The following is an 18131-nucleotide window of genomic DNA, read 5'->3' as shown; positions in this document are numbered from 1 at the left end:
AAGTATAAAATAAATACATATTTTTTACTAATATATATATTATAAATATTTATTATATTTTATTTATTCATCATAATAAAAATAACAAAATAATCATAGATTTTATTAAGAAATATAGTGATATTAATTCAAAAATAAAATCCAACTAACTTTACCTAATGATAGAAGAATGTTTGTTTTTCATCGGAATCCGATCTAGTGCTACTAGGACGTTGTTGCTTTGAAAATTAAAAAAATATTGTAACGTCAATGATGAACCCCTATGAGTCATCATAAAATAAATATATATCCAAAGTCAATCATTTCATTGGCATATATCAAATGTCTAAACGAACACTCGCCCAACAATAAATGAAGAGATTTTGAGTTTATATTTTTTCAACAACAAATGAAGATAAACTCACGTTGCATTCCTAATAACATATGGAGTAGTGTCTTTCACTCACCAAAGTGGAGCAGATGAAAGAACTATTCAGTCATTATTTCTGATAACCTATTAATCCTCGAGTGAATCATCCTCTCTACCTTCCATAGAAAAATAAAATTATCTTATATTAGTTATGTTCATATAAAGATGAAATAATACATTGAAACATCAAAATTTATCTTTTAAATATTATTAATAATAAATAATATTAATTAAATTTTAATTAACTTAAATTATAATTTAATCGATTCGATTAAACTCGATTTAACTATAATTTAACTGAATCAATCTTTAATTCTCATTTAACCTATCTAAAATCAGACTAAAATAATTTAGACTACGTTCGATTCAATTTAGGTTAAATATATTTAAATAAACTAAATCAGTTCGAAATTATCTTAAATCGATCTAAATTAATTAAATTTGATTTGATTTAATTAATATTTAGACTCAAATTAAATAAAATAAAGACAACGAACGAGATTACATCATCCTAGCCAAGTCATGGTCATGTGCATTATGACCTATACATGCACCATATCAAGCTTAGCCAACCCAAAGATAGGGCTTGACCTATTGATTGGATAAGTTTGCTGGATATATATATATATATATATATATATATAGTATGGATGGACGAGAGAAACGAAAGAGTATCCCTATGCCTTTATTACAGAAGAATTCTTTCTCCTCTTCTTTTCCTATAAAACAATATGACAAAAGAATTAAGAGGAAGAAACTAAAATACGTAATATATTTTTTTATTAGTTTTGGTTCCTATCATTCTCCTCTAATTTAATTACATATAATTATTTTGTATATAAAATATTTAATTGAAATTTTATACAACATTTACCCAAGTATTCTTTTTCGCACACAAAAAACACTTGCAAGGAGTGAAAGGAATCCGAGAAGCCCTCCATAGTGATCCCGGTGGTAACCACACCCGGTTGAGCGGGTTGGTGATCGGACCCACGCGGGGCCCAGTGAGCTCTTTCTTCGCCTCCTGTCATGCTTTCAAAAGGATTCATTCCTCCCGTCGTCTCCCATCTGTCTCTGTCCCTCTCTCTCTCTCTCGTCTTCTCTCGACCAACAGAAATCGCCAGAGCAATCGACGCCTACGAAGCGGAAGCCACTCTCTTGGTCATCAGATCGCTCGATCGCTCCGAGGCAACTCTCCAAATCTAGTTTTTGATTCTTAGATTCGGTTCGAGTTCTCTTTCTGTTCGGGTTCATCTTCTACTTTCTCGGTCTTCCAACTCTCTGATCGTGATTGCTAGACGTGATACCTTGTTTTGGTCGATGGTTGAGCTCTTTGGGAACCTAAGATCAACAACCAAATCGATGGTTTTATGTGGAAAGTTCCGGTTTTGTTTGATGGATCGTAGTAAAGATCATATCTTTTCATTTTGGTTTTCTGCTTTTTCTTACAAGTCTCTTCTTCCGATCTTTGATCAAAGTGTTATCTTTTTTGGTTGTTGGTCTAATTCCTCATCGATCTTTCTGCGCTTTAGAGACAGTTCAGCAACTTTTGTAAACTTATTTCATCTTTCTTGAAGAAAAATTTCGTTTTTATTCCTGAAATCTTCCTGCGTGCTCATATCCGTACATCATTATACCCTTCCTTTTAGCTCACATGTATCAAACGATCACATTATAAACAACCCTTTTCCAAGGGAAGCATACAGTCAATGAAGGCACCAGAAATATTTGGATAGTTGTCTAATCACTTGAGGTAGAGATACTCTTAGATGATCTTTGCATATGTGCAGCTTGATATATATAATTCCAGGAGCCTAACTTGGTCGAGTCATGCTGCCAGCACATTGGGATTCCATTTTTAGCTGGTTCTAGAATATGATTGGCCAAAGCCGATGATTCTTATCGTTCTCATAACGGATTAAAATCGGTTATAGATGAAATTTGTTGTTGATACTGGGTAATTCAAGACGTTAATTTTCTTTTTGCATGGCTCTAAGCCAAAAAAAAATTGCACAATACTATTCTTTCCAATTTCAGACGTCGATAGTTTGACGATTCAGTTTCAATTAGCAGTACTACTTTAATGTAGTACGAATTATTTTCTATTGGTTTATGAATGCATAAGCATTTGGCTTATGATTGATGAGAGGTAACCGTTTAATTGTGTAACAGGTGCAAAGGATACGTACTTGCCATTACTGTGACTAGCACAATAGATGGCTGAAGACTTGCAACTGAACGAGATTGAAGTGAAGCTATCCGGAGAGGTCAGTGCGGCAGTAATCTCCTTCTTTCTCGAAAATATTTTTTGTTTGTGCAACTGAATACATGAGTGTTTTTCTAGCTTCAGTAATGTATGATTTTACAGTTCTGAAACTGTTTTCTCAGGGAACTTTTTGTTTTTAAACAATTTCAAAATGGCCGATTGCATGTCTGAATAATTCCTTCCTTGATAAGGAGGAACTCTGCTTCCTTTCAGTTTGCTGGAAAATTTTTTAACATGTTTTGGATTGATCACATACCTGCATATGCCATGTCCCAATAACAGTAGGATTTTGCCACAAAATGATGATTAATAAGTTCTATCTGACTTGTTGAAGGCAAAATTACAGATGAAATTTCAGGTCACTCTAGATCCTATATTAATAATGCTATGTGTATGTATATGTACATGTTATGCTATATGTCTAGGTGAATGAGGAGGCTGCACAGATTTACCGTTACATAGTATTGGCCTTGATGAAATAAACAGGAAACACCATAAAACTTAAATATAAATTAAACACTAGCTTATAAGCCTTGTTCTTCCAAGAATTGTGTTGAAGATAACAAGAACCTAGTGCAAGATACATGTGATTCTTTTTCTTATTTCTCTTTTCAGGAAAAAAAATTTAGACCACTTCAAGAATCCTTTGGTCAAAATGTCTCAGTGATTGCAACCCTGAGCAAAAATAAACATTTTAACTTTTAAATGAATGTAGGTACTCATTTCCATGCTTTTGGACATGCCATGCATAGATATAATTTACATTGTGTACACATCCTCAATGATCCAAATTACACATCTACTTGTTAAGAATTATCATATCCACACAACTGACTGGCAATTCTGAACTTCACTCCCACTGAACTCAGCCACTGTTTTGCTCAATGAAAACCTACTTATTTTTTTCTGAGAATATTTTAAATGCAGGTAGGTGAGAATGAAAAAGAAAGTTTAACAAATGGTGATACAGACTTACCGAGTAAAGAAGGAAATAAAGAAGAGGAGGAATCTCCATCAGATGGAGAATACATAAAGGTAGAGAAGGAAATATTGGTAGATGCAAAACAAAGTTCTCACCTGCTCAACCTGATAATGGAAGTGGAAGAAAACTTAATCGCTGTCAACCATCAATCAGGCAATTCGGAAGCAAATGTCAATTTTATGGAAACAAGAGAGAAGATCAAGGAGCTCAAGGTTCAATTTGAAACCATCCTTGCAAAATTTAGCAGTTCAGAAGCTGAAAAAGCTTTGCTAAAATCCAAGTTTGAACTAACAAATGACAAGTTAGACAAAATGAGCAAGCATCGCAAAGAGCTTGAACTTCGCCAGAAGTTGATGAAAAATCAGATTTCAGAGGCTGAACGGAAGCACACTTTGCAACTTGAATCCCATCAGGAAGCACTAAAAGCTACAGAGATGAAGCATAAGGAGCTTGTTGATATAAGGGAATCTTTCACTGGGTTGTCTGCCGAGCTGGAGAGCTCAAGAAGAAGGATAAAGGCACTTGAAGAAGAGTTACTATCCTCAGTTAGTGAGCTGCATAAAGCCGAAGAAATAGTAAAAGCAGTAGTTTGCAAGCAGAGTTAGAATCAAGGAAAGTTCTGGAGTTAGAGAAGATGCTGGAAGTGGCACATGTGACTGCAAAGGAGACGGAAGCTCAAGTAAGTAATTTACAAGAGGAGTTGAAGGAACTCTATGAGAAGATTGCAGAAAAAAAGCAGGTTGAACAGGAACTTCAAAGTACTTCATTAGAGCTTTCAAAATTTCAGGAGAAGTTGGAAATCTCAAAATCAGAAGCAGCTCAACTGGAACAGAACCTTGTTTCTAAAGATGCTGCAATGCATAAACTTATTGAAGAACTAAATCTGCATAAGGTTTCTGATGAGCAGTTGAGAACAAATGTCACTGTGCTGGAAAATATGCTTTCTGCTTCAAAAGAAGATCTCCAAACGAAGCTTGTGAATTTTGAGGAATTGGAACTGACGCTTCAGGAGAAGGTAAAGGAAAGGGAAATGTTTGAAGCTTGCTTCAAGGACCAAGAAGTGCAGATATCAAGCTTAAGAAATGATTTGTCTAACTTGGCAGTAGAAAAGGCAACTCTAGATAGCATTGTGACTGAACTTAATACTAAATTGTTAGAGAAGGAGGAACTGCATACGAAATTTGAGGCCAAACTTAATGTGGCTGATCAGGATTTTAAGAAAACGGACTCACTTCTATCACAAGCATTATCATATAAAGATGACCTTGAGAAAAAGCTGGAATTGGTTGAACAGCTCCATCATGAATCCAGAACAGTTACTGAGGCTGCTACTAAAAGAAACATTGAGCTAGAAGATCTGGTCCATGCATCAAATGCAGCGGAAGAGGATCTTAGATCACAGCTGAAGGACAGTGAGATGAGATTGGCATCCACTGAGAAGAGAATTATGGAGCTTGGGCAACAAATAAATCTTGCAGAGATAAGATACCTTGATGCACAGAGTGAGATAAAGGAACTAAATGAGAAAATAACAGAGCTTACTGCTTCATTGAAAGAAGTAGATGAAGAAAATGCACTATCGAGGCGACGCTTTGAGGGTTATGATGACAGGGTCGACCAATTGGAATCTTCTTTGAGTAAGTCATTTTCGAGAAATGTAGAGCTTGAAAATGAGCTTAATGATCTCATGAAAGAGTGTGCAGAACATGAGGAACATGCTACAGCAAGACATCACCACAGTCTCAAGCTGGAAGACTTGGTTCAGTCATCTCATTCAAGGGCTGAAGATGCTGAAAAGAGAGCAGCAGAATTAGAACTATTGTTGGAAGCTGCTAATTATCGGATGCAGGAACTTGAGCAACTACTGAGCATCACAGAGGCAAAACATAGAGATGTTGAGGTCGAATCAAAGCAATACAGCAGCAAGGTCTCTGAGCTTCTTACAGAACTTGTAGCATATCAGACACAAACACAGAGTCTTGAAGCTAAGCTGCAAGCTGCAAACGAGAAGGAGAGGGAGTTGACAGATATCCTAAATATAGTTACCGAAGAAAGAAAAAAAATTGAGGATCTGTCTATTAATCAGGGTGAGAAACTTTATGAATCTGAGAATCAAATTCAGATATTGCAAAATGAGTTGAAATATTTAAGAGAGAAAGTGGAAGGTGTTCAGAAAGACCTTGACAATTCAAGTGTTCGAGAGAAAGAGCTACTTGAGAAGCTTAGATATGCTGGAGAACAGTTAGGACATCATGTAAAGATTGTAGAGGAAGTTACTTCAAGAAATATAGAATTGAATTCACTAAACGAATCATTAGTCAAGGATTCAGAGTTGAAACTCCAGGAAGTAGAAGTGAGCTTCAAGGAAAGGGAGTCTGAAGCTAAAGAATTGCATGGTAAGTTAAAATCTCTTGAGGAACAATTGGCATTTTATAAAGAACAGGCAATCGAAGCTACTGAAAGTGTTTCCTCGCTAAAGGCAGAGTTGGAGGCAGGTGCAGTGAAACTGGTTTCCCTTGTAAACAATGTTGAGGAGCTTAAGCAAAAGGTCTCAGAAGCTAATTTAAGAGGTGAACAGACAATTTCTGAAAATGAGTTGCTGTCTTTGACAAACTCCAAGCTCAGGGAGGAGTTGGAAGCTCAGCAACACGAAGTCAATGAGCTTAATGAGTTGTTGAAATCCATCCATGCCGAGAAGGAGGCTACTGATGAGCAACTCGCATCTCATGCAAGTACAATAATGCAATTAACTGATGAACATTCAAGAGGCCTGGAGCTCCAATTTGCAACTGAATCTCGTCTTAAAGAAAATGAAGCCCAGCTGCATGAAGCTATTGAGAAATACAAGCAGAGAGAGATGCAAGCAAGAGAACTGAATGAAAAGCTGCTTGCACTTGAAACTCAGTTAAGAAATCATGAAGAACAGGCCAGTCTGTCAGCTATTTCTGCTACAAGTCAGAAGGGCAAATTAGAAGAGGCTCTATGCAAGATACAGGATCTGGATGGACATGTTCAGCAATTAAAAGCCAAGTCCGATCAATTCAGAACTGAGAACGAAGGTTTAGCCAGACAAAATGCAAGGTTCTCTGAGGAGCTTGCGGCATATGAGACTAAAATGAATGAATTACAAGTAGCATTAAATGCAGCCGTTACAGAGAAAGAAGACATATCTGTACAACTTCTTGCTTCCAAGAAAGAAATGATGGATCTCGTGCAGCTGCATAACTCTGATAAAGAAAAACTCCAGTCACAGGTTTGTAAATACATAATTTCTATCACTTACAGGAAGTGGATACTTGAGAGTATATGATGCAGATAATTGCAAGTTAGGAGCATTGTTTCTTGTTTTTCACATTTGTTCAACAAGTCAACTTGGAAAGGGATTTGTTATCTAAAACAGCAAGTAATATTGCAGATAACCTCTGCTATGGAGGAGCACAACATGGTCAGAGAAATGTACCATAAGGCAACGAAAGAACTTGAATCAACCATAGTCCAGTTGGAAGAAAAACTAAGTGAAAAGAAAGCAAGGGAAGACTCTCTTAATTCTCTCACAGAAAATCTTAAAGCACAGTTGGCTGAGAAATCTCTTATGCAATCACATATTCCAGAGCTTGAACAAAAGTTGTTGTTAGCTGAGAAAACATATATCCAAGAGGTACTTTCTTCACTTCTTGTTTGCTGCAATGATAATCACCGATACTCAAAACTTGCATGACTACCAATCCTCTCAGATTGAAAGCATGGCAACAGCTGCTGCCCAAAAAGATGCAGTACTATCAGCTAAACTAGGAGAGCACACAAGCGTACTCCAAGAAAGAGATGCCTTAGAACAGCAATTAAGGGAAGTTCTGCAGGAACTTGATTTGGCACGAAGAACCATTATAGAACAGGTAGACCTGCAATTTAGCATCAGCCTCATTGGCTCTTTATATTAACCCATGCAGTCATTAAATGTAGTAAATGATTGTGCAAACTCTGCTGATTTCTGGAAGTTTAGTTTTTTAGTAAAATTGAATTCATATGATATTCTATTGTTGTGGATTTCACTGAACTCTAATTGTCACTTTATGAAGCTAAGAAGCTGCGTCATGAATGTCCTGTTACACATGCTGAGTTGCAAGTAGTTTACTTCATGAACAGAATAAATTTAAACATATAATATCGTAGCATAAAACTTCTGTATGTTTGAGATAATGTGCACCTGAGATGTAAGGAGTGTATGCAAAAATATATTTCCTTTTGGAGAATATGCATGTGGAGAGACAAGATTTGGAGAAATGTATGTAAACATGATGTTTGACATATGTATATTACAGGATATCCGTGAAAAAATGTATTTGATACTTTCTGGAGAATATGCATGCAAAAATTGCAACACTTGGAGCCACGTATGCAAATGATATGCATGTATATGTATATTGCTGGATATTTATGAACATTTTTTCATACTTGCAAACATCAAACGAAACAAGGCTATTTTGTTGTATCACTTCACTTGGAACAATATGATGCCATGATATTTGCTTTGTGTCATGGAGTTTCTTTTGAGATCAATCAATCACCATTTCATATACCCACTTGATGGTCCTTGGTGATTTCTGCTTACTAGTTGATTTCTTTTTACAGAAAGAATTGGACTCAGTGAAGGAGTTGGAAAGGCAAGCTTCCATGAAGCAGTCACTTGATGCATTGGAGTCTAAGAATCAGCACGCCACACTTCTAGAAAAACAAGTCGAGGGACTTCAGCAGAAGCTACAAGAAGCCGAAGCCCATTATAGAGAGAAGGTTGGTTCATATACCTTCAGATTAAGCAAATAACAAGCAGAATCATAGATAAAAACGTTTGACGGAAATTAATGAACATAGATACTCAAATTGGAGGGTTGACATGCTTATGATTTCTGTTCACAGACTCACATGGTGGCCTTTTGCCATCCACATTGTGTTAGGAACTTTACGAGGCAATAATCAATCAAAATCTGCAAAAAACAGGGCAAATTTCTAATTTGTATGTGACTTGTTCGGAACTTGCAGGTTATAGAAGAAAACACAAAGCTTGCACTTGTTGAGGTGGAGCTTAATGAATTAAGACTTAAACAGAGTCAAACCACTGAAATGGAAAAGAAGATAGCAGAGCTTGAAAACACATTGCACTTGGCCCGCACAAGTGCCGAAGAGGTCAGCTTAACCAAAGTCAAATTTCTGCCTCTTGATGGCAAGGATTTGCGAACGCTTCTGTCCTGACAATGTTCATTCAATGTTTCTGCAGGTTAAGAATGAGACCTCACAAGCGGAGATGCAGGATGCTGCGATCGAGGTGAAATCAAGAGATCTTGGACTGGACACGTCAACATTGTCCAAGAGAAAAAGCAAGAAAAGAAGTGACAGAGTCCACCACGATACAAATACTGCTACTGTTAGTCCAAATGCGCAAGTCGCTCCAGAGCGTTCAGGAGCCATGGCCTTCAAGTTCATCTTGGGAGTAGCCTTGGTATCAATATTCATTGGCGTTATTCTTGGAAAGCGATATTAGCATATGGTTTGTGGACTTGGACTCTTGTCTCTCTTTTTACTGTAATATATGTCCATTTGTTTTTGGACTAAAAAAGGGGGAACTTTGCATGACGGAAGTGGTGCTCGAGTTGATCAGCCAACGTGATCTATGAAATCATTTCCTGGGATGTAATTGGCAAGTCAATATCTTGTAGTTTTTGGAGCCTGGTAGCTTTACCGAGTCTTATACTTTTGGCTTGGCATAGGAACTTTGTTTTCTGTTTCGTTCGTACATACACTTGAGCATGCCGTGGGGGACTGCCTGCGAGTTGGTTTGCTATACTTGCGCTTGTAGACGTTCTGTTATGAGACATAATAATGCTTTGTTTCATTTGTTGATATATGAAAAAGATGGTGTCGATGCAGCTTTTCAATGGCATGCTTGGTTCAATCTGATTAGCGAAATTGAGGTTGGTGATGAAAATGGCAATAATCAAAGAGATGATGAAATAATAAAAGAAAGGAAGATGATAAAAGAGACTGATAGAGGATAGAGGTGGCAACAACGAGAAAGAGGAGGAACAACGAGTGAAAGAAAGAGGATAACACCGAGGTAATGATAATGGAGAACAGAAGGGAGGATGGAGGAATACACAACTCGAAAAAATTGTTTTTCTTTTTTCTTTTAAATTGAGTAAGATATCCTTAAATAAAGATAATTTATCAGTAAAGCCAATTCAGTCATTACGGATCGGAAGTGATCCGATTGATGAACCGAATCGGCCAGGCAAGGTTTAGAGCTCCGGATTGGGTTTCATATCTACTGTACGAAGCTTGCGGATAGTTATCAAAGCATTAGATTATGTTTCTTTCTTTCTTTCTTTTCTTTTTTATACGTGTGTGTGTGTTATATGATGTAAAACTTAAAAGCTTCTGGGTGATAATTCACTTAGAGATTTGAGTTTCTGGATTCATAGTTGATGCTCTGCTTTCATTCAAAGTTTCTCTTGGTTTTCAGAGTAGGAGGAGGAGGAGGAGGAGTTAAATTCCACATGTATGTATGTATGTATGTATGTATGTATGTATGTGGTGAAGGTGTTAAATGCTTCTTTGATTTGAAGGTGTAAATTTCATTGTTGAATCATGAATCGTACGTACTCGGAAAAAGTTTCTGTATCTGAATCAAATATCGGTTTAGAATTGGGAGTGTAGTCTGCATTATTAGCAAAGCATCTCTCTCTCTCTCTTTCTCTCTCTTTATTCAACCGCACAACGCATTCATCCATCCTATAAGGTGTCAACAGCACCAACCAAATGTAACTTAGTATGAAGCAAACTATGAATGATCGATGACTGCATAAAGGAAAGGAGCGGAGCGTAGCGTAGCGGATCACACAGCAAGAAGAGTGACAAACAAACACAATAATACATTAGTTGGTAGCAGATGGATACTTTCCAGATCTCTTCTAACCAGAACGATACTGGTCTTCCTTATTTAGGCCTTAAAGAGACACCTCCAAAGATGATGCCACCCTTCCAGCCATGGCTCTCGACTTGAAACATGGCGAACTCAACCTTTCCCGTCATTTTGAGTTCTCCACCATGGATCTCTTGCCACTCGTTGCTTCTCCTCCTGTATGGCTCCAACATCACACTTTTCCGCTGCCTGTGCCCGTCTGGGGTGATGAGTTCAAAGGTGACGGGGGCATTGCTCCACCCAAAGGCATCGACCTTAAATCTGAGGTGGTAGATGATCTCATAGCGTCCGGACCCACTGAGTCGAGGCTGCTTGTGCACTGCCGAGTCCAGACTCCCTCTTGCTTCGAGCCAATTCACCTGAATCAGCTCTGCAGCAGCGTCAAAGCTATGGCATCATGGAACAAGATGAACCAACACAGGTCAGTAAGCATCATGGAATAAGATTTATTATCAATCTATCTCTATCTATCTATCTATCTATCTCACGAGAGCATTTCGTAGTTTGTGGCCTTTTTTATAAGACTATATATGTTTGATGAGCTCATCGGATGAGTTGATAGCCATGCATGGTGTCAAAAGTGTGACAGAACAAACAAACAAAAAATGCTACCTCATGTCATCTTCGGAGAAGGCTTTGGGTAGCTCATTCTTGGAAAGCGGAATCCACTTCCAGAATCTCGCATCGTTGGCCCAAGTTATGTTCATGGCTTTTGCTGAGACGTGAATCGTGCCCTTCTTGCCTGCTTTAACCGATCCTCCACCCTGAAAACCAATTCCTCCATGTGATACGAACAAATAAGATTGCTAATTTTGTGCGTTTAATCGTATCAAACACAAAGTTGACTGTTTACGAGGAATTCTAAGCGGCCAACGAGTGGATGCCTCACCCAACAACAACATGAAGCATTTAGATTAACAACACCAAACAGTATGGCGGTCAACTTATTCACTATGCTTGAAACCTGAAACAAAAGAAGAACCCTCGTTTCACTTACATTATGGGAACCAGCAGCAGCCCAGTGACATGTGTGGCTCATCTTCACTGCTCTGTCTTCCTCCTCCCTCTCTCTTCGCTGCACTGCTATGCCATCTCCTCATCCCTCTGCTCTATATATATATACGTGCATGTATGTTCGTAGCAACTCTTCGGAAGTTTCTCTCACAATTAAGAGAGAGAGAGAGAGAAAGAGAGATCGAAGACGGCAACTCTTCGTAAGCTTATTTTACACAAAAGTAGCGTGTAGCGTTGAGTGTACACACATCCGCCAAGACGCGTGGTTTTGCTGTATCAGCAACAGCTCCTCGGAATTTTAACGTCGGCCGGCATGTTGAGTTGGGAACAGAGGGGAAGAATGGAATCCAAATGTGATCGCCGCGTTCGCTCGACGGCGGAAAAGGCACTGAGAAGGCCTATTCGCATCACACGAGGAGAATCAGAATCATTTGTCGACAAAGGAAGGTATGGAATAGGAATCCAATGCGCACATGTGTCGTTGAATCTAATGTCTGCTGTCGATCGAGATGCGATGAATGACAAGTATTTAAAAGCTCAAATGTCAATAAATAATGCATGAATGGCTCCATCCATCATCATGTTTTGGTGAAAATGAAAACAATAAATAACATGAAGAAAATAAATAAATGCATACATCAAATTATTCAAAAAAATTATCTTTAAATTATTATGCATTTAATTTTTTGTTATAGAAATTCATTTGGTTGTAACTAAAAAATTTATAGCATATGGATCATTCCTTAGAGTCATTCAATCCAAATCCAAATCAGATTATCTTATATGAGGAGTTCACTTTTGTAGACCATACTTTTACAAAAAAAATTTGTGGTCTTATTTAGAAGGTTTTAATACCAAACAATATTATATGAATCTAAATTTTTACCATAGTTTGTTTGTGTCATTCATTTGTGGAATCTGAAAACTAGAAACTGTTATATATATATATTTAGTTTAGAAAAAAAAAACTATTTTCATCAACTAATATTTTCTGACATTTTAAGTTGAAGAATCAATCAGTGAGATGATTTTGGTTGACATCAACCCCAAGTTTGCATTCTCAACCTCCTCGTCCATCGATTACAACAAGTATACAATCACCCGTCCCCCAATCAATCACTAACATTGCAGCAGAATTTACTCACAAGCCTTTGAAACCTATCTCTGCATTATTCAAAAAGGAGAAGCGTCCTTTTCATCCTCGACAATGGCAGTCGTCTCTAATGGTGAAGAGAACTCGCAAAGAGCAACTGATTCGGCTGCGGAGTAATCCAAAAGTGAAAATGCAGTCTCGAGCCATATACTTTCTTCTGTTGAATTCATCTTATATGTGAGAGAGAGAGAGAGAGAGAGAGAGAGAGAGAGAGAGAGAGAGAGAGAGGAATTATAATGCTCAGTCTATAATTACTATCATTGTAGCATTGCATGAGTCCGATCCATATTAAAAAACTGTGTGGTGATAGATAGAGTCAGTGTTCTAAGGCACCCCAAAAAGCATGCACTCTGAAACATCTTTTTTCTATGGATCAAAAGCGATTGCAGGCATTTTCAAAGATGAGGAGGAAGCTTTCAAGTCTGTCAGACCAGTCGCTGTGAAGATGAAAGCTGCATGCAAGCTAAGGCAAACACAACGTGCTTTAAACATGCATGATTTTGAGTTGGGGATGTCTGCCTAACTTGCAAGTCCTGTCCACTTTCACAAGAAAAAGCTGAAAGCAAGCAAGTGCGAGAGAAGAAGACAAACCGCACCCCCATAACATATCAATACACCACTCACCACATGATCTGATGAAGCTTATCTCACCTTTTCTTTTCTTTTTCTTTTTCTTTTTTTTCTAAATGTATCTGCATATTTGATCTTAGGAATTAATCATCTTGTGTCTGTCTGTCTGTCCATCGAGCTTGAATCCGGCACCTCACTCGAATCATTGAATTTGGTGGCAAATGATTTGTCGAGTTTGGATCTTCGATGAATGGGAACCTGTAGTCCTCCACCCCTTCTTCATCGCTGAGGACCAACACCATTCGTAGGCCAGCCACCGACCGTCATACGCTCGTGGTGTCCGATCCGAGCCTTGTCTCCTCCATCCTCGTCGTCATACGTGGAAGAAATCAACAAGTCAAGTAGTTTGGGACACGGCAAGCGAAGGGAACAGTTTCAAGAGTTTGGCACCGTCAGCATTTGACGCGAAGACAATGGAAAGAGAAAGCGAGAGAGAGAGAGAGAGAGGAGTTTAATGGCTTTTGGCATCCCCAAAGCTTCATTTGTTGACTTGCCACACACTCTGACACCATTCCTTTGCGCCCTCCCCCAACCTCTCGGTTCTCGAGGAAGACGACCGATTGCTGCGAGGCAAGCCCAGCCTTTCGGACATGAACCAACAAGGGAAGAAAGGAGCGGCCAGTTTGGCAAAGAATTTAATCCACGATTAACTCGAATCGGTGGGCTTTAACTACAGAATCCGAAGGTCAAAATCTCGTCTCCTAATATGGCAGTAAAAAAAAATAGAAAGAATTTGCTGCGACATGTGATTCTACATGAAAATATTGATTAAGCTGTCCCATCTGTCAACTCATTATCAAGCACGCATCAAACTTGCCACCGGATGGCAACCTTGCAACAGTCACCGCAAAAGAAGATGTTTCGTTTCCAGTCAAAACAAGAACATGTCGAGCATCACCATCGATTGGACTATTGGATCCCAAATAATAATTGCTCGTCCAGGAAACTGCACGAGAGAGTGACTCCTGCGGCATACCTTTGTCCACAAGGGTGCTACATTCTTTCCAAGGATAGATAGCATCCTTGACTTCCACATTGTACTCTTGTGTAAGGCTTTCGTCTCAGCCCCCAAAAGCATGTTGCTTGTTCCACCAAACAAACATTTATGAATCCAGAAGCGATTGATGGCACGTGGAGTGCTGCTTATTGTAATACAACTTTGAGATTAAACAAAGAAGTAGGCATTAACCAGTTTCTCTCACATATGACATTGGACCCTCAAGGAGCTCATGAATGAGCAAGCTACCAATATCGTGCATGTTAACAGCGCCATCTTTCGTCAAAGCACGAGCATAGATTTTCTCCATCCACAGTCTCGTTCAACTTTTTGGAGAGATTGGAGCATGTTTGACCGGACTCAGTCGGGAGAGCCTAACCCCTACATATGTACACAGCAAGCAGGGGAAAAAAGGTTAGGAGGGATTGTAGATACAACAGTTCGGAGCTTGTTGTAAGAGACAAGGTTGTGGTGGTCGTCATCTGCGTGCACCAGTTTCCAGGGGAGAAACCACAGCTTAAGAGATGACATGCTTTGGGAGAAGTGGAGCGAGACAGTACAACCGATCTGAAACCCCCCGCATCCGGTGGACCGAGGACCTCCATCGCCGCTTCATCCAAGCTGTCGCGAGCCTCGGAGGAGAGAACAGTAAGAATACTACTTTCTCTCTCTCTCTCTCTCTCTGAGACACAACATGTGCAGGTCAACATATGAATGGATAATAAGATTACTGTGCCATGACAAACAGCAAGGTTTGTTAGTTCATGCAATGATCATTACCAAGATCTAATGATTGCTACTTCTATCTAACAAAATAGTAAGAAACATGTATATAGAATCCCACAAGATTTTATGAATAATTATTTTTTATGTAGAATGATGTGTGATCATGCCAGTATTATACTGAGAATTTTAGATCTAGTATCGGATTATTGAGGTGTAGTATTTGGTATAAGATTATCATATGACCAAATTTCCATTATAATATGACTAGTAATATACTTTTATTGATGAAAAGTTTACTGGGCTTGAGATCTTGATTTCAATTATCCTGTAATTACTTTCTAGTGCAGAACTGAAGTAAAGATTCTGATTTCATTTGTATTTGTAATGGTTATTGCAGAAGCAACTCCAAAGCAAATCTTACAACTGATGAGTGTGAAGGGACTCGGGATGTCTCATGTTAAAAGCCACCTGCAAGTATGTTTATATACTTTTGCTGCAGAAATAATGAGTCTTCTTTTATCTGCTTACAGCTTCGGCCTTTGGTAGATGATCATATATATATTTATATATTTGCTGCCACATACATACATGGGTATATAGGAATTATAAACAGCATATTACTTTCAGGTTATAAATCATGCTTCTTACGGAAGAACCATCCAATACAACATATTTACATACATCCATCCTTGAAAAGATCCGTTCACTGTCTACTCTCTTCTTCTGTATCGGAAATAAAAAGGTGTCTATTGTATAGTCCCAAATGTAGCATAGGCTCAGCAGCCATGCTGATTTATCATCTTTCCGAGATCACAATTTTTGTCATACGATGGTATCCAATCAAATATGTTAGCTTGAATCGCAAGTTTGGTTGTGATTATCTTAAAGAATAACTTGCAGATTAGGCAGGTTGCAACTCAGATATCCCTTATCTATCCTGACAGATGTACAGAATCACCATCAGCCAAGCCAAACTCCACAAGTTTCCATCCACAGACAACAAGAAAAGGAGGAGGAGAACACAGCATTACACTTCTTTTGTTGATTCCACTTCACCAGTACTTCATTGTGAAGATCCACGGATGAACTCCAGACTCGGCTGCAACTACATCTTCCAATTGTGAGTGCCAAGTTCTGGAGCACAACCTAATTCTACGATGCTTTCAAGTCCTAAAACTCTATACTTGTGTGATGCTTGTGCAGACCATCATTTGAAGGTGTGATGAGAGAGTTGATCTCAAGGAGCATAAATAATGACACAAATAATTTTGGATATATTGAAAGAGATCTATCCAACCAAGATGACGAGGTTTGCACTCACTCTTTACTTGTAGCAAATTCACACACAAGTAAAGTTCTGATCCTATCTCTAAGCTTTTGCAGTTACTTCAGCTGGATTGCGAGCTGACTCTATCATCTTTCAACCATCAGAAGCCAGAAGAAACAATGGTTCCCAGGATCACAAGCAGTGAAGGTTCCATTGGCTGTAGAGACCCAACTTGCAGTCACCTTGACCTGGAGCTGGCAATCTCATCTCCTAGTTCTTGTCATCTCATCGGACAGTTGGAGAGTGAATGAGTTAATACACTGAGATCATCTTGTGCAGAGGAGTAAAGATGAATTATTAGCGCATATATATATATATATATATATATATATATATATATATATATATATATATATATATATATATATATATATATATATATAGAGAGAGAGAGAGAGAGAGAGAGAGAGAAAATCTAGGTTGTTACTGATAGAAGATAAGATTTTTCTAACAGAATGAGAAATTTCCTCATATAGTTAGGAAAATCTTATCTTCTATCAGTTACCACTTAGGGTATGTATAAAATATCGTATTGACCTTCATCCGAGTACTGAAATTAGTGAAAGTTATCGGTGTGCAGTGATGGGAACAAACAGCACAATGAAGGCATATTACTTTGATCATGAATATGAAGAATGTATCCCTCTACACCTATACATAACTTTAAATATACCCTCAAAATTTTAAATATAACATATTTGTATATATCTTCTACACACAGTACAAAATCCAATAAGTTGCATCTATGTGTCAAAATCTTCATTAATTATTAATTAACTGATAGAGTTGAGATGTTTTTATTCTTATTGGAGAGTAGAACACCTTTGAAAGATTTGTTATGATGTCAAGAATTTTATTTTTTTAAAATTTAAAATAGTAACCGATCATTATAGTTTAGATATACATATATACATACATACATAATACAGGATATGTACAAACTAGCAATGATAAATATGTAAAAACTCTAAAGTAACATGCTCGATCATGTGTAAGTAAGATGATGAACACAAAATCCACCCTCATCATCATCTGAAGATGATGAACACACCCACATCAACGTCATCGTCTTCTTTTGCTGTTGTTTCCTTGTCAAAACGTCAATTATACATGGGTCATCTTTCTCTATGTCAATTCTCTTTATCACCATCAGGGGCCAGAGAGAGGCGATTAGATGGAGCTCGAGGTGAGGGTGTCGAGGGGAACGGAGAGCTGCTTCGTCTTCCTCCCACTTGATGAGGTCGCTTCAGGATGTTGATGTAGCCTCTCTGATGGTCCTTCTCTATTCTTCTCTCCATTGCTAAAATGAATTGGATTCCAATGGAGCGACTTTATTATTTTCTGATTTTTTTTTTTTATCGAGTTTAGAGTTAATTTTTTGAGTTGCTTTTGTTGGAATCGAAACAAGTTCACTGGTATTTTCTAGATGGGTTTATGGAGTGAGTAGGTGACTTCCTATTACATTAGGTGTTGGTACGCTTCAAGAAATGGCAATCTTTTACTGACCGTAGCTACGAAGGACACATGTATGAGTTTGTTGATGATCAACAATTTGTCTGTTTCATGGATCGTAAGAGTAGCGAGGAACTATGGTTATGGGTCCTTCGATTCTTTCGTTTGCTTGCTTAGTTTGCCCTTCTCTACCACAAAACTA

The 18131-nt window shown here is 38.1% G+C and overlaps 3 protein-coding genes across 3 annotated transcripts; 2 read left to right on the top strand and 1 right to left on the bottom strand.

Annotated features, from left to right (window-relative positions):
- Positions 1-1470: 1470 nt before the first annotated feature.
- LOC103983707 (uncharacterized) lies at positions 1471-9554 on the top strand. The gene is given in 9 exon segments (XM_009400978.3): positions 1471-1597; positions 2582-2676; positions 3603-4227; positions 4230-6910; positions 7073-7315; positions 7392-7550; positions 8287-8445; positions 8695-8838; positions 8930-9554. Coding segments are annotated over 8 exon segments (4326 nt in total). The 5' UTR covers positions 1471-1597; positions 2582-2625; the 3' UTR covers positions 9194-9554.
- Positions 9555-10474: 920 nt separating this feature from the next.
- On the bottom strand, positions 10475-11766 carry LOC103972741 (protein PHLOEM PROTEIN 2-LIKE A2). Its single transcript, XM_009387084.3, has 3 exons — positions 11628-11766; positions 11243-11394; positions 10475-11017 (listed from the first exon to the last, which is right to left on the bottom strand). The coding sequence occupies exons 1-3, from the start codon at positions 11667-11669 to the stop codon at positions 10645-10647; spliced, it is 567 nt and encodes a 188-aa protein (XP_009385359.2). The 5' UTR covers positions 11670-11766; the 3' UTR covers positions 10475-10644.
- A 2885-nt stretch (positions 11767-14651) lies between these two features.
- LOC135611943 (myb family transcription factor MPH1-like) lies at positions 14652-16776 on the top strand. Its single transcript, XM_065107592.1, has 5 exons — positions 14652-15072; positions 15548-15624; positions 16095-16270; positions 16354-16459; positions 16534-16776. Exons 1-5 carry the CDS (start codon positions 14949-14951, stop codon positions 16726-16728), a joined length of 678 nt encoding a protein of 225 aa, XP_064963664.1. The 5' UTR covers positions 14652-14948; the 3' UTR covers positions 16729-16776.
- The last annotated feature ends 1355 nt before the right edge of the window (positions 16777-18131 follow it).

This window comes from Musa acuminata, chromosome BXJ2-5 (assembly GCF_036884655.1).
Source record: "Musa acuminata AAA Group cultivar baxijiao chromosome BXJ2-5, Cavendish_Baxijiao_AAA, whole genome shotgun sequence".
NCBI lineage: Eukaryota > Viridiplantae > Streptophyta > Magnoliopsida > Zingiberales > Musaceae > Musa > Musa acuminata.
The sequence above is the reverse complement of the archived record's forward strand: the minus strand, read 5'-3'. Positions and strand labels throughout refer to the sequence as shown.